General features: G+C 36.8%; 4 protein-coding genes across 4 annotated transcripts; 2 read left to right on the forward strand and 2 right to left on the reverse strand.

Annotated features, from left to right (window-relative positions):
• The first annotated feature begins 878 nt into the window (after window positions 1-878).
• Window positions 879-3,865, forward strand: LOC132055632 (large ribosomal subunit protein uL30z). The gene is made up of 5 exons (XM_059447556.1): window positions 879-1,073; window positions 1,857-1,957; window positions 2,042-2,179; window positions 3,269-3,371; window positions 3,485-3,865. The coding sequence occupies exons 1-5, from the start codon at window positions 891-893 to the stop codon at window positions 3,698-3,700; spliced, it is 741 nt and encodes a 246-aa protein (XP_059303539.1). The 5' UTR covers window positions 879-890; the 3' UTR covers window positions 3,701-3,865.
• Window positions 3,866-4,242: 377 nt separating this feature from the next.
• On the forward strand, window positions 4,243-6,391 carry LOC132055633 (uncharacterized). Its single transcript, XM_059447557.1, has 2 exons — window positions 4,243-4,628; window positions 6,129-6,391. The coding sequence occupies exons 1-2, from the start codon at window positions 4,421-4,423 to the stop codon at window positions 6,203-6,205; spliced, it is 285 nt and encodes a 94-aa protein (XP_059303540.1). The 5' UTR covers window positions 4,243-4,420; the 3' UTR covers window positions 6,206-6,391.
• A 33-nt stretch (window positions 6,392-6,424) lies between these two features.
• LOC132055631 (aquaporin NIP6-1-like) lies at window positions 6,425-10,284 on the reverse strand. The gene is made up of 5 exons (XM_059447555.1): window positions 10,063-10,284; window positions 9,517-9,741; window positions 9,228-9,422; window positions 8,899-8,960; window positions 6,425-6,796 (listed from the first exon to the last, which is right to left on the reverse strand). Exons 1-5 carry the CDS (start codon window positions 10,282-10,284, stop codon window positions 6,592-6,594), a joined length of 909 nt encoding a protein of 302 aa, XP_059303538.1. The 3' UTR covers window positions 6,425-6,591.
• Window positions 10,285-12,065: 1,781 nt separating this feature from the next.
• Window positions 12,066-15,540, reverse strand: LOC132055623 (aquaporin NIP6-1-like). Its single transcript, XM_059447540.1, has 5 exons — window positions 14,963-15,540; window positions 14,595-14,819; window positions 14,318-14,512; window positions 14,065-14,126; window positions 12,066-12,646 (listed from the first exon to the last, which is right to left on the reverse strand). Exons 1-5 carry the CDS (start codon window positions 15,188-15,190, stop codon window positions 12,442-12,444), a joined length of 915 nt encoding a protein of 304 aa, XP_059303523.1. The 5' UTR covers window positions 15,191-15,540; the 3' UTR covers window positions 12,066-12,441.
• Between the last annotated feature and the right edge of the window lie 6,303 nt (window positions 15,541-21,843).

Raw genomic sequence — 21,843 nt, forward strand, 5'->3', positions numbered from 1 at the left:
CTTAGATGTAAAACCATGAACTCAATGAGTCTTTCTTGAGTTCTCACTTTGACAAATATTGTGCTAGTGCTCGAAATTATAGACAAATTTCTTGAGTTTTCATCTTTAAATCCACGAATTCAATAATCCTTTACTTGAATTCGAACTCAAAGACATTCTTGAGTTTTTAACTGTAAAATTACAAACTCATGAAAGAGTACTTGAGTTCCATGAAGGATTCATGAAATTCAACCTTTATAAGTTCAAACTCCAGGAACGATTCATAGGATACAAATTTTCTAAGCAATGCAGGCTTTCCCCGTTTAGTTTAGAGGTATTTTCATGGGATACAAACTTTATAAAACGGCGCTAGATGTTAATTACTCTTGAAATGGTGGCTAATTTCTCAATGCTGGTCTGGAAAGTGGCTATTTACCCACTTTGTCCAATAAATTTCACGAGAGGCCCAATATCATATGGATCCGGCCCGTCAACTAGTAAATAGTCTGTTAGTTTCTCTAAAGTCGCCTAATAATAGGTACTCTCCTCCTTACCGGTCCAAAATATAAAACCCTAAACCTCCCTCACCATCTCACTTGCTCCTCTCCGGCGAACAACTTGTCCCATTATCCATTTGTAAGTCTACTTTTTTCATTCTTTCTCGCGCTCTCCCTGTATGTCTCAAACTTTTCCATACTGAGTTTTGCTGATAAAATACGTATATTTATGTGAGCATTGGCTACTGGTGCTGTATGTTTTTACCATTTCTTATGATTTCAAGCTAGTTCGTCTCAACCCCTAAATTGAGTTACAGAGTCAGTGTTTGAGAAGTTTGATAGTTCATATATTTAATACCCCTAACAAAGTTTTTGTCTACTAATGCCTATTTTTTCTCTCAGAGATAGCTAACAATGGCAGAGGAGGTGCCAAAGGCTCTAAATTATATACCAGAAGTGATCCTAAAGAAGAGGAAAAACAATGAAGAATGGGCAATCAGAAGAAAACTCCAGCTAGAGCAGAAAATCAAGAAACATAAATCTGATAATTTTGCTATCAAGAAGCCTGAGCAGTTTATTCGAGAGTATAGGGACAAGGTATGTATATCTATGAATTGTCTCTTTTGTTTATATTGAATTTCAGTTTTTCCCTTCCTTATATACCTACTGTAACATTATTACTTGCACACATCTTGTTATGAATTTCTTTATTTGTGACACATTACATTTATTTCATCAAGCAATTGTTCAATCTTTCCATTTTTTTCTTTTCGCTTCAGCATTTTATTCTGTTTTGAGTTTCTTTATCTGTTGTAGAATTTTTTATCAGGGATTTTGTTGTGCAGCGGAAGTGCATTTGTTACGTTTTAATATATTCAATGTGTGATATTTACTTTGATTCACTTATCCTTTAGTTTGTGTCCCTAAATAAAATGATCTCCAAATTTTCTTATAATCATTTGCAAGTAACCGGCATCTTTTTGTCTTTCCTGGCTATGAAAGTGATTGTGGCCAAATCTTCTCACTAGCATTCTCTAGATATCCTTTAGACATAACACACAATTAATGATGCTCCAAGAAAGAGAAAAGACGGTGCTGTGCAATTGCTAGAAGAAAGAGGGTAAAAGACCTTCTGAAGCAGTATGGACAAAGATGTATGAAGGAGAGATTTATTGCATGTTTAAATTTAGGGGACCAGGAGTGCAACTATTTATTTTGGGTTAGGCCAATACTCTGGATCTAATTTTGCCATAAAATCACCTACATATCAACTTGCAACAGTTTGATTTATAAATTGTTGTAGATTGTTCATTTTCAAAAAATTGGGGTATAGTGTTTGTTCAACATTCTTCTCATCTGAGCTGTTGTAAATATATTTAGGAAATGGACCTTGTCCAAATGAAACAAAGGGGTAAGAAAAGATCCAGACGAGCATTTGTCACGTCTGATTCCAGTCTCCTTTTCATCATACGCATTGGAGGGTGAGTTCCTGGTTTTGCGATCGTACTTTACTTTTTGTCTGGAGCAATTAATTTTTGGATCCTAATATTTGTGATTCACTTCAGGAAATCTGATATGCATCCAAAAACACGAAAGCTTTTGTACTCTTTGAGGCTGAGGAAAATCTTCAGTGGTGTATTTGTGAAGGCAGATGCAAGAATATTGGAAATTCTGCAAAAGGTGGAGCCTTATGTCACATATGGGTAGGTTTAAGTAACCTTTTCTGCTATTTTGCTGCACATTTGATGAATTCCTTTACTGGATATCCCCAAAGTACTCAAATCAGTAAGTATAGGCATTATGCTTGCTGGACAGCGGTTGATCTCACCTTTTTATCTTACTGGTTTCTTGGTTTTGGTTGATTACTTTTCTCTCTCCGTTGTTCACGTCTAATAGTCCTTGATACATGTTACAAGGTGTTTGACTTTCTATCTTGGCTATATCACTCTTGTCAAGTTAAAGGTGCTGTCAACCATCTAGTATAACTACAATATGAAGGTGTTCAATGGGTGTCTTAGAATATCCATGCATGACTGTCTAATGTCCTGCAGCAGTAACTAAGCTACCGTTTGCCATAGATTCCCAATAATTTTTTTTTTTTTTTTTCCAAAAAACCTGATTTGGGTGGAGTTTGGATTGAAGTTGAGAATGTGTTTGGCCATAGGTTTTCAAAGCATATTTCACTCTTTTTTTAGAAACAAATAAATATGAAACATGACTTATACCCGCAAGTTCTAAAAACTATCAAGAATATCCAACTGTACCCGCAAGTTCTAAAAACTATCAAGAATATCCAACTGTACCAAACAAATATACTTGCTAATTCCAAATTATGTAGAACATTAAAATTGCAGTTTATTCCTTAAGTAGGAGGTTTTATTTTTGGGTTAAGGGTAAAAAACACACTTCAAGTATCATCTTTTGTTGAGTTTCCTACTAGTTTTCTAAATACACCTCAACTATCAGTTGTTCATTTTTTCTACCTGAACTATTACTAACTAGTTTGCAAAACACACCTCATTAAAAGCGAGCAATTGATAGATGAGGTGTGTTTTGCAAACTAGTTGGTGATAGTTTAGGTAGAAAAAGTAAACAATTGATAGTTAAAGTGTGTTTTGCAAACTAATTGGTGATAGTGTAGATAGAAAACTCAAAAAAAGATGATACTTGAGGTATGTTTTTGACCATTATCTTCATATTCCTCTATTGTCCTTATCAAAAAAAAATCTCTATTCCTCTTCTGTGATAAACTATGGGCTGTAGAATAGTTCTAACAGTTCATGCTTTTGAAGGTATCCAAATCTCAAGAGCATCAAGGATCTGCTTTACAAGAAAGGTGCTGGAAAAATTGACAAGCAGAGAGTGCCTTTAACAAGCAACGAAGTTGTCGAACAGGTACCATGAATCCTTCTTTTCCCTTTTACCAAGTTGTTGAAGGCACATCTTCCTCTTATCATCTTATTATAGCTTGTGGGAGTTCCTGTGTATTAACTATTTACTGTTTGCAGGCATTGGGTCAACATGGTATTTTATGCTTAGAAGACGTTGTGAATGAGATTGCCAATGTTGGTCCACATTTCAAAGACGTCACTAGTTTTCTGTGTCCCTTTACTCTCACCAAGCCAGAAAAGGCATTGCAGGGTAAGAAAAAGCGATTTGTGGACGGGGGCGATTCAGGCAATCGTGAGGGTCAGATCAATGAGTTGGTCAGCAAGATGAATTAGCCTATTCAAGCGGGTCTACTTGTTCGTTGTATCGTAGTTGTGATAGTGTCATCTAAGAATGTAGCACTTGAAACTTTCTCGTAAGATGACAGAAGAACTGTAGTTATGATGCCTAAAACGATATTTATTTCCATTGATCGCAATCGCCTTTTCGTTGGTTGGTTGTTTCTTATTAACTTTTTGTGTGAACTAATCTTTTCTGTCGTCAGTGATCCCTAAATTCTATGCGACGGTCGAAAGGTTCTGGACTGTCTTAGATTCTATTAGAGTACTGAACTGAAGTGAGTCGGTGGTGCTCAGGTCCATTTAAGTACAATCAAGTTCCGCAAACCTGAAAGTGTCCCAAGTTGATAAACACGGCTAAAAATAAATAAAAAAAGGTTTCCATAAAGATTACACCTTTTTGATAGTGAATTTGAATCTGGGTAATCATCATCAGAGAAGACTTTAGCAAGTTTAGTCGTCTTTTCTTTAGCCTTAAAAAGGGAGGACTATTTTCCTTATGTTTTGAAAGAAATTTGAAGAAACCATTAGGGACGATTGATTCACTCTCTCATGAAGTGAAATTTTCACAAGTGAAGCATATGATATATACACAGAAAGAAAACCAATATAAAAGAGGTAGGTTTTAAATTGACTGAAGATCTAATGGCGTGACTCTTCTAAACCTGATATTCCCAAAATTCCTCCTCCTTTTTCTTGTCTAAATTTTCTCTAAGAATGGAGGATGGAGATGATTGGATAGCCCCTGATAAGCTTTACCACATCCTTTTCTGCTTCTTCATTGCTATCATTACCACTCTTGTGGCGGAAAGAGCTCGGTACCCTTTCGTACGCCGCAGGAGCATCTTGATCGGATCCATTGTCTCACTTGCTGCTGGCGCTGCTAAGGAGGTGGCCGACGAATTAGGTTATTTCAGGTCAGCAGGTGCATCTACAAAGGATGCTGTTGCTGACGTGTTTGGCACTCTTATCGCTCTTCTTTCTTTGTCTCTATACAAATCATTCTTCATTCACCGCAGACCCGATCAATCCCTTCAAGCTAAAGCACTCCAGATGGTCTAGTCGGTTACTCTATTCGGTACTTTGCGACGCTCAATTTCCTTGTTTACCCTCTATCGTCATATAAATGCTTTCAATTTTTGTTCCGTATTTTCTTCTTGTTGAGGAAAACCTAGACTAGATTAATCGACTGTAACACAGAGATGTAATGGGACTATGAGAGTTCTAAGGGTCATTGACACTTATGTCCCTATTTTGTCCTGGTCCTTAATTTTTGTTCCACCACTAGACATAAGTTCGATTCGCTAAGGGCAAAAATTAAAGACCAGTCCATTTGAAGAGCAAAAATTAACTCAGCCCATTTGAATGGTAAACCGTGCAATTTCTTTGAGTTCTAATGCAAACAGTTTAGAACTTTTAATCTATATTTACTCGTGAAAAACTAATTCATATGATGCAGATAAAATAAAATAGTCGCAGAAACATTGAATCCTAACGTTATGGCAGCAGTAGATTTGCCATTAAAGCAAGCCTTTTAGGCATCACATCAATTGTTTTTGTTCTTCTGTGTTAGGATCTTCACGAGTTGGGTGGGAGCAGCTCTTATATAAATACACTTGCATTTAAATTACTTTCACTAATGTATACAATTTTACTGTAAATTTTCTGTCTTTCCATTATTGGTTTTTCCTTCAAGTTTGAGATCATGTTTTTATCTAATTGTCTATCCATAAATTCTTTATAGGCATATCACCCTTGGTAGAATTGTTTTATTGAAATTATTAAGACTATGGATCTTGTTTCTGCTTGCTTTTTGTCTAAATAGCCGAATCTACCAACGAAAGCAGATTCTGGCCCTCTTAGTTTCTGTCTATTTTTATGGTACCTCTTTTAGAAGATAGTTGAATTTGCTTTTCACATGGATTTAGCTATAAAGAGACATAGCAAGTAAATGATCTTCTTTTTTAGACGACCAAGATAATTGTTATTGAGCTCAAGCTTATTGGGTATGTGAAGATCTAAGTGGAATAAGATAGGGCAAATTTATTTGTCAGCCTCCAACTTGTTATCTGTTTCCTTTGCTGCACATCACCTTGTTATTACATTTAGTAATTTCAGAGATATCTGAGGTAAGTGATCAATACTGAAACATGTCTATAAAAGGAAAATAGAAGTGTTTTTGGTGAAAATTTTAATAGTTAAATCGGCATTGTACAAATAGAAGTAACAGTTTTATGTCAGGTCGAACTCAATACAGATAGTATCAGTTATGCAGCGCTCTAATTGCAGAAGCAAAACTTTTAATATGATAATAAGTTGGATTTTCCTGTGCCAAATTGGCAGTACTTTAATGATGAACAATATCTCTCTCTGTTTTGATAGTCCAATGGATGAACAATATTTTCGTGTTTTATATCTGTTTCAGTGCAATTTAGCTGCTTCCTAATTATACACGTTGGCTGGAATTTCCAAAGAAGAGAGCCGCGCTGCAAAATGGTGTAGGAGACAAAGCATGAAATAAGAGTCTCTCAGCTGCACTTTATAACCGCTCCAAGATTTCAGACGGAATGAAAAAAAGAATTCACTTCATGTAGCACTATTTCTGTGAATGTAAACACATATTATACAGAAATCTCTTCTACAATCCAGTAAAAAGTAAATTCTACACATCGCATAAGTTGCTAATAGTAGCCCTCTTCAAACTTAGGCACCACAGTTTCTCCGTTCGTTGCTCCAATCTGTTATTTGATAAGTTATATTTTGCTCAAAATCTGTACATTTGGAGAGTGGAAAGATTTTGTTTTACTCAGCCACCCTTGCCTATTCATAAACTGCACACCATCGACTAAAATAGGTGATTATCACGGTTTGATGATGTTACTGATGAATCACCTTCTGAAACTATGTTCGGGTGAAGGCTTCGCATGATTATTGCCATCTTCATCAGGCAGTTTGACTGCAGAGTAAACACCTGCCCCAGTGAGAGCGCCAAGAAACGGAGCAGTCAGGTAGACCCAAATGGCTTTATAGTTTCCTACTGCTACTGCTGGTCCCAGGGTTCTCACTGGATTCATTGAAGCCCCACTTGTCTCCCTAAAGCCAAGAAAATACAAATTGTGAGGAAGACAGTTAAATGGGCTATTATTTTCTTCACAAGCTACGTAGTCATTCCTGTGGAATTGGGCTGTCATTACTTCCTTATTCTGTATGTACTACTTCATAGTTCATTCACTTTTATGTCACATCATTGTTTGAACAGGTATAAACAGGGGCGGACCCACGTTGTATCAAGGGGGATCAATTGAACCCACTTCGTCCAGAAATTATATTGTATGTATATTGGAAATTTGGCTGAAAACAGAATTTTTTAATATTAATGTTATGTTGAACCCACTTGAACGAAGCCACAGCTTTGGCGAGATGGTAAGCGGGTTCAAAAGGCATCTTAAGATAGAGAGTTCGACCCCGCCTATCTACGTTTTTATGCATTTTGTTGGTTATTTGTGGTTTGCACGTGAGGGTCCTTCCTTTCTAATTTCTACCATGTATTAAATCTCCTCTCTTTCTATTTACTACTTTGTAAATGTATGTATTCTACTAGCTTTCTTTACTCTCCTTTAATAAGATTTATTCTAAAGTCCATGTTACTTTTTTTTAAAAAGGTAAAACTTGGGGGTGATTTTATTTCTTTCTTTCTTAGGTTTGGTTCTTTTTAGTTTAGTTTATGTTGGAATTGTATAGTTTGGTTAGATTGAAATTTCCAATTTAGTTTATTAGCTATTTTTTTTAATTTTTTGTGCATCTATCAATTATCAGTTTAGTTAAAATATGCATGTGTCATTTATGAAACTATTTACCTTTTTTTTATTTTTGTGAATTACAGCTTTTCCATTTATAAACAAGATATATTTTAGATAGTTATGTTCTTGGAGTTTAAGAAAATTTTATATTTGTTATGAAGTTTTTTCTAAAGTTTAAAAGGTTGTTTATTTTTATTGAGGTAAAAATTATTAAATTAAATAGACAAACTACAATTCTTTACATTAAAGTAAATAGAGTTTTACTTCTTTTTTTTTTTTGCCTGTTTTTAATTTTTGCCCTTTATAAGAAGGTGTTATGTAGTTTTAGAAGCTTTTCTTATTTTTTGTTACCGTTTTTAAGGAAGGACATAGCTTTGTCAAGTTATGAAAATAAGAAGAAAGGAAATGTTGCACGTAAATTTTATTTGTCCTGCTCAACATCAACTGATATTGATGTCTTCGATTGAACCCACTTGTACAAAATTCTGGATCCGCCACTATATAAACTATACTAGTTTAAATTGTGTTACAGTATATAAACAGGGGCGGTGTAAATATATTGAAATAATTGTTGAAAAGATATTTTAAGAATTATTAATTATAAATTGTTTCTAGTGTTTGAGAAAGTTGGAAAAGTTAATATTACTAGAGAATGGTGTTAAGTGGAGATATATTTTTTTATAAAGTGTGACGTATATAGGAAAGGAGGGAGTATTTTATTCAAGTAAGCTGTCTACTTTATGCACTAAAGTCCTAAAGTAACTAATAAAGCCTCCATTAAGCACGAACAGACACGTTACCAAGTACATGGATCTTCATTCAGTGGGACTTTTTCCATCAACATGAAAAGCAGTCAAAGAAATAAATGGCTACTCAATCCTGATTGAGGATCTTCTCTTTGCAAGCAAAGAGTGTGTTGTGAGGATATAATTTCTCGCCGAACATTCCCCTTAATGGGTCTTACACGACACAAATTTAGATTAGTCAGACCACTTAATCTTAAGTACCTGATATATGATGAAGATATCATTGCAAAATAATGACCACCCTAAAGGGGTAGAAAGCTCTATGACGATACCGCTTCATGATTTTTAGGCATTCCATAGCTCAGGAGACTCTATGACCCAAACGAAAAGGAAAAATGTGATTTTTGTTACTTGTTTTTTCAAATGATAGTATGTCACTAGGCTGTGCCTGTGAGAAGGCCGGCGTTTACAGTGTTCATGAGGTTGATGTTCATGAGGTTGAACTTCTTGACTCATAATACTCAGATAACTACATGGAGTCTCTTCACCAAATAGTACTAGGAGCAGCAAAAACTCAATGAACACTCTTAAGATGCAAAATTAATGGGACATGCTAAGCTTAAACAGAGCAAGAGTTGCAGATAATTACCCGGCAATTAGTATGTTGAGCATGACAGTGGCTCCTACTGCAATTCCTGCATGCTTTCCCACCTGGAGTTTGCCAAGAAAGACGATAATGGTGATGCGAGTAACTTTTTCACATAGATAATCTCACAACTAGATGTAGATCTCGCACCTATGAATGGGGATATTTCCGAAACTCACACAGAAAAAAGGAAGTGAGTTAGACAGAAAAAGAAGTGATTGCTTCTATTTAATAAGGATCTAGACACAAAATGAATAGGCATCGGTATGTGATTTTTGTCCAACTGACGAAGTAGCCAAGCATAGAAAAAAGAAACCAGAGTAAATGCTTACAGCTCTAGTATCGGTAGCCACTGCAGTGACAACAAACATGAGATTAAAGCTGATGATGAACTCCAAAGCAAAAGCTTGAACATAACTACCAGAAGGAACAGTGACTCCACCACTCATTACTGGGTGCAAAACTACCTTGAGTGCGAATGCAGCACATAATGATGCTATAATTTGTGCTCCAATGTACATAGGAACCTGTATAACATAAAGATTAAAAGCACCTAACGACATAAACAAGAGCCATAAGTTGAGTGGTACTAATAAAACAGAGTTTATAGTCAGCCAATACATCTTTCCAGGGGAAATGCTTGAGAGCAGCGAAAGAAATGGTCACAGCCGGGTTGAGATGGGCACCAGAGATGTGACCAGTTGACAGAATAACAATCATTACAGCGAGCCCTGTCGACGCTGCAAGTCCAATTAAAGATTCAGAGCCTTGTTTCTTCTGGTTCATTATGGCTGTGGCTGTCCCTGCAAATATTAGTATTAGAGTACCTATAAACTCTGCTCCCACCTGAGACACAAATAAACCAATCGTCATATCAGTATATTTTTTTTTTAATTAACAGATAGGCGGATGGGATTACAAGGTGGGAAACAAACCCTGCTATGCTAACTAACTGAACTACTTAGATTCCCCTCTTGATATTAGTAGTTGCATTTGCATATAGAGGCGTATGTAGTATATAATCAATGAATTCAACTGAACTAGATGTTTTCGACAAAAGAAATTATACATTCCGATATGTTAAAAATCACTAAATTTTCAATAACCTGTAATTTCACTAGTTAATATAATTTCAAATCCCGAATCTACCTCTATTTGTTTTCTCACCTTTCTAGCTAGGGAGACAGGAGCAGGAGGTAACGTGCATGAAACAGCCGGCAATGTTCCTTCTTCCGAGGCCCATGCTTCCATACTGAAGCATTTGCAGCTCTTGAGAAAGGATTTTATGCCGTTTTTTCTCTCATGATTGAATCTATCAAAGAGAGGAACACGGGGAGTTCCTGGGTTTTCTGGTTCTGAAGGGGCTGACACACCTTCTTCAGGGTCCATGCTATTATTAGTAACTGGAAAAACAAGTACAATTAACAGCTAGACAAGTTTGAGTTAACTCTAGCTCCTTTGTCTTTGTGACTAGTGATCACAGTGAGCCTCCAATGAATACTATTTATATATAGTGCTAATTGCATCATCAGCCATTAAGAATGTTTGACTTGGATAATCCCAAGAGATGAGAGAAAGTTAGTGGATATTGAAAAGGGAAGTGGGATTTGCAAGTGGAAAAAAGTGGGGCGCCAATCAAAAACCTTTGCATTTGGAATTTAGAGGGACGAAGCATTTGAACTCTAGACATCAGTCATGCATTTCCTGTTTCCCACTTGATCTTGTTATTAATTAACACAAGATCCTGTACCATACAACCATGGAGCTGACTATTTTGCTCCAGCTACGTAGCAGGTGTTTGGACATATAGATTGGTTGATATTTGTAAAAATAAAAATAGAATTTGAAGTTAAGTTGAAATTTTTTTATTGCAGCAGTAGACTGAGCACTAGGGCAAGCCTTGTAAGCATTACGTGAATTGTTTTTGTTTCTCTCTGTTAGGATTTTCATGAGTATATTACTCTTGGGAGCAGCTCTTATATAAACATACATTGCATGTAAATTACTTTCACAATTGGATGCCATTTCACTGTAAATCTTATGTCTTCAATAATTGATTTTTCCTTCAAGTTTGAGATCATGTTTTTATCTAATTTTCATTTCATTGATGAATTAATTATATGCATATCACCCTCGGTAGAATAGTTGTTATTAGGACTTTGGATCTTGTTTCTGCTTGATTGTTTGTCCTAAGCTTAAGAGCCAAATCTACTAACGAAAGCAGATTTTGGGCTTTTATTTTTATAGTACCTCTTTTAGAAGATACTCCCTCCGTCCCAAAATAAGTGTCATCTTAGCAAAAAGCACGACCATTAAAAAATCTATAAATATAATGGTGAGTTTACTGAACTAACCCTATTTATTAGATGTTTTTTGAGAATTGAGCAATATTAAAGAAAATGCTTCTTTAATGCTAAGGGCACAGTCGAAAACACTTGTCAATTTTTGTCTTGAATTCTTAAGGTGATATTTATTTTGGGATTTTTTTTTTTTTTTTTTGCTAAGGTGACACTTATTTTGGGACAGAGGGAGCAGTTGAATTTGCTTTTACATGGATTTAGCAGTGACATAGCAAGTAAATCATCCTTCTTTCTTGGATGACCAAGATAATTGTCATTGAAAATTGAAAGTTATTGAATAGGTGAAGATCTTAGTAGAATAAGATTGGACAAATTTATTTGTCAGCCTTCAACTTCTGATCTGTTTTCTTTGCTGCATATCACCTTGTTATTATATGTGGTAATCTCAGAGATCTCTGAGGTAAATGATCAATACAGAAACATGCTTAGGAAAGGTAAAAAAAAAAAAAAAAAAAAAACTCAACACAGAAAGTGTACAAACAGAGCTAACTCTAAACTCAACACAGAAAGCAGCTCTCTAAATGCAGAATTTTTTTTTTTTAATATGATAATAAATTGAATTCCCCTGTGCCAATTTGACAATACTTTATGAATGAACAATACTTCTTTCTATTTTGGTAGTCTCATGGATAAACTATTCTGTCATATTTTGGATCTGTTGCAGCGCAATTTAGCTGGCTTCCTAATTATTTGCAATGGCTGGAATTTTCAAGAAGAGAGCCGCGCACTGAAATGATGTAGGAGAAAAAGCATGGAACAAGAAACTACTCTCTCAGCTGCACTTCATACCCCTCGAAGATATCAGACAGATTAAGAAAAAAAAAAAGAAGAATTTCCACTTCATATTGCACTAGTTCTGTGAACCGAAACACATGTTATACAGAAATCTATTATACAATCCAGTAAAAACTAACCAATTCTACAAATCCCATAAATTTGCCTATAGTAGCTCTTCTCAAACATAGGCACCAATGCTCATTCCTTTCTTTCCTCTCTCCATCATTATATCCTGCTCTTATCTGTTCTTTGATAAGTTTTATCTTGCTCAAAATCTGTACATTTGGAGAGAGTGGAAAGATTTTGTTTTATTCAACCCACCCTTGACTTCCAGATGCTTTACATTTATAAAACTGCACACATCGACTAAAATAGGTGATTATCATGGTTTAATGGTGTTACTGATGAATCACCTTCTGAAACTATGTTCCAGTGAAGACTTCGCATGATTGCTGCTGTCTTCATCAGGCAGTTTGACAGCAGTGTAAACACCTGCCCCAACGAGAGCACCGAGAATAGGAGCAGTGAGGTAGATCCAAATGGCTTTGTAGTTTCCTGCTGCTACTGCTGGTCCCAGGGTTCTCACTGGATTCATTGAAGCTCCAGTTGTCTCTCTAAAACACAAGAGATACCAATCGTGAGGAAGACCGTTAAATAGGCTATTACTTATTTTGTTTCACAAGCTATGTCCACCGTCTAGATGTGATTCCTATGGAATTGGGCTCCCATAGTTCATTCATTTCATGTCTCATAATTGTTTGAATAGAATATAAACTACTAGTACTAGTTAAATTATGTGCTACAGTATGTATATAAGCAGGCGTGTAAAATATATTGAAATAATTGTTGAAAACATTTTTTCAGAATTATTAGTTACTATAAAAAAAAATTAATGTTTGAGAAAGTTGGAAAATATGGTGTTGTAGTTGTGGTATTATTAAAAGATGGTGTTAAGTGGAGATATTTTATATTTGAAACAAAAGTGTCACATAAAGAAGAAAGAAGGGAGTAAGCTGTATAATTTATCCTAAAGTAACTTCTAAAGCTTCCATTTAGCTGGCAAATACACACTTTAGCTTAGTACATGGATCTTCATTCAGGGGACTTTATCCATCAGCATGGAAAGCACTCAAAGAAATAAATGGCTACTCAATCCTAATTGGAGATATTCCCTCTTCCACCATAACCCTTAAGCCTCAACCGAAGTCTTGAGTTTGAGCCATAATATGAAGGAAAAAAATGCCCCTTAATAGGTCTCATTCTACAAAGTTTGATCAAATTAGTGAAACCACTTAATTTTGAATACCTGACTATGATGAAGATATCCGAATAAGAGGTGGAGCTAGAAGTTTGATTTTATAGGTTCTAAATTCTAAAAAAGGAACTTATTAGATTCTTGAAAAATTATTTATGCATATTAAGTGAATTTTTTAACACAATTACAGGATATGCGCCCAAGATACTAATTCTGTCGAACCCGTAATCAAAATGCTAGCTCCGCGCCTGATCCGGATGACCTCACCATTTCATTGCGAAACAATGCACCGTAAAGGGTAAGAAAGCCGTAACATGATACCTTTTCATGATTACGATTTTTAGGCAGTCTCAGGAGACTATTATATTTTTAGCCAAAAGAAACCGAAAAGGATTGCTGTTACTTAGTAGATGATAGTATGTCACTAGGCTGAAAAAAAGCCGACCTTTAAAGTGGTTCTGTGGAATTGAACGTCTTGGCCCTTAAATATTCAGATAGTTACATAGGAGTAACTGATCTGCCTCTAAAGGAGCTGCAAAAGCTTAATGAACACTTTAAGATGCAACATGGGCAAGTGAGGGTTGCTCACTTGGTAAAGCACCTCCGCCCATAATCGGTAGGGCCAGGGTTTGAGTCACACTGGAGGGGAAGCGTGAAAACACTATAGATACTCCAAAAGGGGAGGGGGGGGGGGGTGGCGAGAGAGGGTAAAAAAAAGATGCAACATGAACAGCACATGGCTACAGCTTAAACAGAGCAAGAGTTGCAGATAATTACCCAGCTATTAGTATGTTGAGCATGACAGTGGCTCCTACTGCAATTCCAGCAAGCTCTCCCACCTGTAGTTTGACAAGAAAGACGACTCTAGCTTAGATAACGGTGTAAATATCGGATGTGAGTACAGTTTGCGATTGAATAAAACAAACAAACCACTATTTAATAAGTATCTGGAAACAAATTAAATAGGATGTGTAACTTTTGTCCAATTGACAAGTAGGAGCAGAGAAGCCAGAAGAGAGTGAATGCTTACAGCTCTGGTGTCGGTGGCCACGGCAGTGACAACAAACATGAGATTAAAGCTGATGATGAACTCCAACGCAAAAGCTTGAATATAACTACCAGAAGGAACAGTGACTCCACCACCCATTATTGGGTGCAAAACCACCTTTAGTGTGAATGCAGCACATAATGATGCTATAATTTGTGCTCCAATATACACAGGAACCTGTCAAAAAGTAAAATTAACGCACTAGACAATTAAAGAAGAGCCATAAGTGAATTAAGTGGTACAGAGCGGGTAATAGTACATGTTTCCAGGGGAAATGCTTGAGAGCAGCAAAAGCAATGGTCAGAGCAGGGTTGAGATGGGCTCCAGAGATGTGGCCAGTTGACAGAATGACAATCATTACAGCCAGCCCACTCGAGGCAGCCAGTCCAATTAAGGTTTCAGAGCCTTGTGTCTTCTGGTTCACAATTGGTGTGGCTGTCCCTGCAAAGATTAGTATCAGAGTACCTATAAACTCTGCTCCCACCTGAAACATATAATACAAAGCAATCTTCATATCAGCAGTTGCACTCGCCTATAAAGGCGTACACAGTATATAATCAACAGGTTCAACTGAACTCAATGTTGATGTAATTTAAATTCTGAATCTGGCCATGTTTATTTTCTCACCTTTCTGGCTAGGGAGACAGGAGGAGGAGGTAACATGCATGAAACAGCGGGCAAGGTTCCTTCTTCCGTGGCCCATGCTTCGACACTGAAGCATTTACAGCTCTTAAGAAGGGATTTTTTGCCATTGCCATTTTTTCTCTCGTGCTTTAATCCGCCAAAGAGAGGAAAACTAGGAGTTCCTGGTGTTGCTGGTGTTGAAGGAGCTGACACACCTTCTTCAGGGTCCATCGTGACTATTAAGAACGAGTTAAATCAGATAGTTATCTTTCTCAAAGATAAAACTATTATTGTAAGGAAAAAACAAATACTCTAGAATTTATTAACAGCTAGACAAGCTTGAGTTAACTCTACTTTGTAATGTGTCTACTGACAGTGAGCCACCAGTGCATGCTATTTATAGCAGTAATTGCATCATCAGCCATTAAGAATGTTTGACTTGGAGAATCCCAAGAGGAGAGAAAAAGTTAGTGGATGGAATTGAAAGATTGAAAAGGAAAGTGGGATTTGGAAGTGGAAAGTGGGGCACGAATCAAAAACCTTTGCATTTGGAATTTAAAGGAATTGAAGCATTGAACTCTAGACATCAGTCATGTTTTTTCTATCCCTGCCCACTTGATCTTGTTATTAATTAACACAAGATCCTGTACCATACAATCATGGAGCTGACTATTTTGCTCCAGCTGCTTAGCAGGTGCTTGGACATGAATTGGTTGATATATCAAAAATGTAATATTTGAAGCAAGGGTAGATGTAGCCTTTGGCTACGGATTTTGATGAACTCGTTACTTTCGACACAGGATCTAGCTATATATGTGAAACCTATTATAATATTACTAAGAGATACTTATATTTGAACCCATAATTTTTTACAGTACAATGAGTACAATGTTAAGATCTTAAATGTTTAACCCATTAAATTTAAATCTTGAGTCCGCCTCTCATTTGAAGTTAAGTTGAAAAAAAAGTGTTTGAAAGTTAAATTTGTATTTGAATATGAAGACACGTTTAAAGTTTTGGGAGTAAAATCTTGGAAAAATTCCTAAAATCTGTTTTTCATATTTCAAGTGAAACCGAAATAATGGACCTATTTGATAAACAAATACTTATATGAAATAATCTTGAAATATTATTTCAAAAAAGAAATAAAATTTATGGACACGTAGGTGTTTAGTTGTCCATGCTCCCATCTAAAGAATCATGGTAGGTGAATTGCTAGGAAGTGGGCAAAAATCAATCTATATTCATTTTCCTTTAATAAAGTAAATCATTCTTTGAATTATTGTCATGATTGTTAGGAGAAAGGAAAAAGGAAACCCCCAACCCCAAATCGACCTTGCTCCACAATGTGTATGGCTTGTTCTACTAACTTCCTTTAGGCATTCATTTACTTATAAAACATTTTGACGAGGTCATAACACCTAAAATTTTCATTTTAGGGAACCTAAAAATTGATGAGGTCCTGACTCATATTTACGAAAATTAAGAACCCAAACCTATAGATTCCTAGAACTAACATTTAATTTGCAAGCATATGAGAGTCCCAAAGTACAACTTTAAATTATAGGAGGTCTTTAAGAATTATAACTTCTAATTAAGTGCTTCATTAAGCCGGAAGATGCTGGAACAAGTCACCTAGCAATATTCCATTTTTAGAGTTAGCGTTAATTACCACCAAGGGTCGTGGTGGATGAATAACATCCCTTCATCCTTAATTAAAAGTTTCGGATTCGGGTTCTAAGAATGAAAAGGTCCCGACAGGGTGCGTTTACCTTGTTAATGGGTCTTATGCAACACGAATATGGACTAATCGGAGTTTCAAAACAGATACCAAATACCGGATAAGAAATATAAAAAATAAGGAAGGTCAGTGGAATGGAAGGCATCCACGCACATGCAGGATTTCATACTAAATCAAATATACTGCTTTTGGTAAAAACATTAACTGGAAATTTATACTAAAAGTGCATATAATGGCAGGGAATCTTTAATTAATGAATGTCAAAGCTTTTCCCAACCAACAACGTAGGCCTACTGCGTTCGAAGTGTAATACGGTTTGTCCTTTTCTTTTCTTCTCGGGTCTTCTCCTTCACTTCTTTTTTCTTTTTTCCATCTGTTTTTGGTGGCTCTCACTTCTCATTGCGTCCACCATTTAAAGCGTGACCAAGTGCAATCAAAAAGAATGTCCCAGCATTATTCATTTAATTTCCAAACATAATCATTAAGCAAAAGAAGATCAGAAGAATCCATGGTCGTCTGTCAAATCAGTGAGTTTAGCACTTAATTGATAATGCTTTATGGCTTTTTTAAAATAATTAGACGGAATAAGTTCTATGTTGTACTTCATTAGGTTATACTAACAACTTTGTAGGTAGTATTTAACCAACAGAAGTTTGGGTGGGATGAGCAGAATCCCTCCATCCTTAATTAGAGATTTTGAGTTCGAGTCTTGTACATAGAAAAATCTTGTTAGGAAGTGTTTTCTCCTTAAATAGGTCTTACGTGGCGTTAATCTGGATTAGCCAGGGCCTCAATGTAGAGGCCGGATACCCAATGGATCGGAAAACCCAAAAAAAAAAAAAAAGTTAGTAGGTGGTAAATGTAGATGGACTCATATATATACTGCTAGAAATAGAAATTTTGAAGCGGTAGCTGTGTGAAAAATTTACGAACGAAAATGCGTTTTCTTTCTCTCATGTTTTTCTCTCTATATGGTTGCTATAAATTCACTCTTGTGTTCGAAAATAAGACCTAAATTGATCTTATATATAGAGAAAATTTTGGGCAAAATTAGCACAGTCCAAATTGGATTGGGTTTTATTAATCTAATTCCACATGTAGGAAGGAAAACCCAAAAACCTAACAATTCTCCCCCCCCGACTATGTGGAGGAAACCGCCATCCCGGCGATCAAGCAACAACACTCTAAATCGAGACTTGCCCAAGCCCTTGAATAAACCGAATGGATAACATCTTTTTGGAGAAAAGATTTCATCAAAATCAACTCCTCCTTCCGATTAAAGCCCCGACAACCAATCTAGCCTTGTACCGTGGAACTGGGTTACCATCTTCATGTTTCACCCTAAAAACCCACCTGTTTTTCAAAGCTTTTCTATCTTTAGGAAGTTTAACCAGATCAAATGTATGATTATCATGCAAGGATTTAATCTCATCTTGCATATCATCAAACCACCTTTCTTTTCTTCGCTATCCATGGCCTCATCAAACTTTCGGGTTCTCCCCCGTCGGTCAAGAGTACAAACTCATTGGGAGAATAACGAGATGAAGGTACTTTCTCTAATAGATCTTACGAGAGAACTCTGCGGAACATCGATAAAGGTCCGGTTCTTTGGCCAACCATATCATCTTCCACCGGAGCATCAACAACATCATGCGGGTCATTACGAACATGATCACTATCTTCATTATCAACTTGATCTTCATTATTTTGAAGATTTTCTTCGTGTTCAATAGTCACGGAATCGGATCAACATCAACTAAGCTCTCATTGCTCGAGAATCAACCTTCTCGACTTTGTCAAAATCTTCAATTGTCCGGTCTTCAAAGAACACAACATCACGGCTTCTAACAAGTTTCTTCTGTTGGATCATAGAAACGATAGCCAAATTCGTCTTGACCATAACCAATGAAGATACATCGCCTAGTTTTAACTTCCGGCTTTGACCTCTCATCCTTAGGAACATGCACAAAGGCCTTACACTCGAAGACTCTCGGATGAGCATAAGAGACATCCTTACCAAACCAAACTGTCGTCAGACATCACCATCCAAAGCAACAAGGAGATAAATTGATAACATAAGCGAAAAGATTAGTGCTTGCCTCACGCCCCAAAATGAATCTGCGAGCCTAGCATCCCAAAAGCAAACATCTAACCCTCTCAACTAGAGTTCGTTCATCCTCCACTCGCTAAACCATTTAATCGAGGAGTCTTTGGAGGAGTTTTTTACGCCGAATACCCCGGTTGTCTACAATAATTATCAAAGGGACCAATGTATTCACCACCATTGTCGAGCGGATGCATTTTAGTTTCTTCCCTCGTCGTTTCTCAACCAAGGCTCGAAAGTCTTGAACACGTCAAGTACTTGATCCTTGGACTTCAAAGGAAATACCCGAGTTTGCGAGAGTGATCATCAATAAAAGTCACAAAGTAAAGCGCACCACCATGAGAGCTTACTTAAAAAAGGACCACACAACCGAATGTACCAACTCCAAAGAACATGCTTTCTTGAAGGTGAATGACTCGAAAAGAAACTCTTTTCTGTTCCCGCTAAGCAATGAACACATCTCTTTAACTTTGCTTGTTTCACTCCAGAAAGAAAATTCTTCTTAGCCAAGTTATCAATCCCCTTCTCGCTCATATGACTCAAACCTTCTATGCCATAATTATGAAGTATCATTCTCCACCAAATTTACTGAGTCACTACAAATGGAGCCCTGAAATAAGTACAAGTTAGACATCTTGTAACCTCGAGCCACAACCATTGAACCTTTAAGAAGCTTCCACTGGCCACCACCAATGGTTTGATCATAACCATCATCATCAAGCTTTTCTACAGAAATTAAATTCAAACGAACATCTGGAGCATGTTTGACATTGTTAAGAACCAACTTCGAACCGTTCTTACTTTTCAAGCAAATTGTGCCAATGCCAAGTACCTCAACCTCACTATCATTGCCCATTCGTAAATTTTTAAAATTACTTGAGTATAAGAAGAAAATAATTCCTTCTTTGGCGTGCCATGAGAAGTGGCACCTGAATCCACAAACCAGGTAGACTCATCATAAACAAGATTGATATTATTTTTAACACAAGCAACAAGAAGATCATTTTCAACAACAACAGCAACACGATTTTCATTATCACCTTCTTTCTTTTGCTTTTTCTGGTCTCTCTTAAACTTGTAGCAATGTTTCTTGATGTGTCCTTTCAAGTGACAATAGTGACATGTAAGATTCTTGTACCTGGAGGATATTGACTTGCTTCTACTTTTATCTCTATCATTTTGACCTCTAAAACTTCTTCTCCCCTGTCTTCAGTAACCAAAATATCGGAGTGTGAAGTTGAAGAAGACGACTCTTGAGATCTTCTTCTTATCTCTTCATTCAAAACACCACTCTTAGCATATTCCATAGTTACACCATCACTGGGAGCAGAATTAGTCAAAGAAACTCGAAAAGTTTCCCAAGAATCTGGCGAGTATTAAGAAGCCAAAGTCCCTCGTATTTCTTCATCAAACTTGACACCTATTCCGGACGGTGATCATGACACCCGAAAATCATTGATATGATCGAATTAGGGATGCCCTCTTTGTATCTAATATTCATCAATTGTTTCAAAGAGAACAACTTATTATTGCCGCCTTTGAAGATAAAAGTGTCTCGAGCTTTTCCCACAAGCTTTTACCATTTATCTCATTCACGATATGATTTCGAACATTATCTTCAACCCATTGGCTAATATAGCCACAACCCGTGTTGCTTAAATTCTAATCCTCATCTTCAATAAACTCTGGTTTCTTAGAAGCAAACACAGGTAAATGCAATTTCTTGACAAATAGAAGATCTTTCATCTTGTTTTTCCAAATATGGTAATTACTGCCATTTAAACAAACCATCTTGCTTATATTTGCCTCCATCATTCAAATAGACAACCAACACAACCAAATACAACTACAAGCTCTGATACCACTTTGTTGGTAAGAAACAAGCAATAACCAAATTGCACGACGAGGTAACAGCGGAAGAAATACCCAAGTCGAAACTTCCCACACTATTTGAACCAAGAGAAGACAATAAAAACTAGCACAAATGGAAATTCACAGCAAGAGTAGCTATACCAATAATAAAATAGCAAAGCAAGCAAAAATAAATCGAATGGAAGAGACATCAAATTTACGTGGTAAAACCCCTTCAACGTGAAGAGGAAACATCCACAGGACCTCTGGCCCACAAAAGCTCCACTATAATCAACAAGAGTTACAACAATGTTCTCCAAATGGCTACAACAACAAAATACATAAAAGATAGCACCAAAACTAGCGAAGAAAGGAGAGAAATCACCCCCAAAAATGAGCTACTGTTCGTACTCGAAAACTGGAGCTACGGACCACAAATTCGATCTCCACCGTTGAAATCGAAGAACCAGATGTTAAGAACCCCCAGTTCAAATTTCAGCACGATCCAACGGTTAACGAATCGGAAAACGCAATTTAAAGCGGGTTGTTGGGCTAAACAGCCCAAACATACTCTTAACATGATGTGATATTGTCCGTTTTGGGCCAAGCCCGCACGGTTTTCCCCAAAAGGCCTCACATCATTAAGAGTATCCAACTCTTTATAAGTAGCTCATTTTTCTTTCCAGCTACCAATGTGGTTCTTTGTTCGCACGCCCAACAATCTCCCCCTCGAACTAAGTTCCACATGGCTCATTATCATACCACGATCTGAGATTCAACATGTCTGTGTTCCACCCATACTGTCAGAGTATTTACGGTCACCGAAGCCCAAAGGCTGTATATACGTCTTCAAAGCTGGGGGTAAAGGTTGTAAACCGGCCCATAGACAGGCAAAGGCAATAAGCCGGGCCCTACGCCACACTCCGCCATCTTCATGATCGTCCCGCCAAACCATTGACTCGATACCGCTTGTCGGGCTAAAACGACCCAAAGATACTCTTAACATGATGTGATATTGTCCGCTTGGGCTTAAGCCCGCACGGTTTTCCCCAAAAGGCCTCACATCATTAAGAGTATCCAACTCTAAGTAGCTCTTTTTTATTTTCAGCTACCAATGTGGTACTTTGTTCGCACACCCAACAATATCCCCCTCGAACTAAGTTCCACGTGGCTCATTATCATACCACG

This window comes from Lycium ferocissimum, chromosome 5 (genome assembly GCF_029784015.1).
Source record: "Lycium ferocissimum isolate CSIRO_LF1 chromosome 5, AGI_CSIRO_Lferr_CH_V1, whole genome shotgun sequence".
Lineage (NCBI taxonomy): Eukaryota > Viridiplantae > Streptophyta > Magnoliopsida > Solanales > Solanaceae > Lycium > Lycium ferocissimum.

Bases quoted from the DNA above. Each gene is read 5' to 3' on its own strand.
- LOC132055631 (XM_059447555.1), bottom strand. From the start codon at position 10,284: ATGGACCCTGAAGAAGGTGTGTCAGCCCCTTCAGAACCAGAAAACCCA. The intron at 8,961-9,227 runs GTAAGCATTTAC...GGCAAACTCCAG, and splicing joins TGGCTACCGATACTAGAGCT to GTGGGAAAGCATGCAGGAAT. The intron at 6,797-8,898 runs GTAATTATCTGC...TCTTGGCTTTAG, and splicing joins CTCAACATACTAATTGCCGG to GGAGACAAGTGGGGCTTCAA.
- LOC132055632 (XM_059447556.1), top strand. From the start codon at position 891: ATGGCAGAGGAGGTGCCAAAGGCTCTAAATTATATACCAGAAGTGATC. The intron at 1,074-1,856 runs GTATGTATATCT...AAATATATTTAG, and splicing joins TTCGAGAGTATAGGGACAAG to GAAATGGACCTTGTCCAAAT. The intron at 1,958-2,041 runs GTGAGTTCCTGG...GATTCACTTCAG, and splicing joins TTCATCATACGCATTGGAGG to GAAATCTGATATGCATCCAA.
- LOC132055623 (XM_059447540.1), bottom strand. From the start codon at position 15,190: ATGGACCCTGAAGAAGGTGTGTCAGCTCCTTCAACACCAGCAACACCA. The intron at 14,820-14,962 runs GTGAGAAAATAA...TATATGTTTCAG, and splicing joins CTGTCTCCCTAGCCAGAAAG to GTGGGAGCAGAGTTTATAGG. The intron at 12,647-14,064 runs GTAATTATCTGC...CTTGTGTTTTAG, and splicing joins CTCAACATACTAATAGCTGG to AGAGACAACTGGAGCTTCAA.
- LOC132055633 (XM_059447557.1), top strand. From the start codon at position 4,421: ATGGAGGATGGAGATGATTGGATAGCCCCTGATAAGCTTTACCACATC. The intron at 4,629-6,128 runs GTGCATCTACAA...TATCTGTTTCAG, and splicing joins AGGTTATTTCAGGTCAGCAG to TGCAATTTAGCTGCTTCCTA.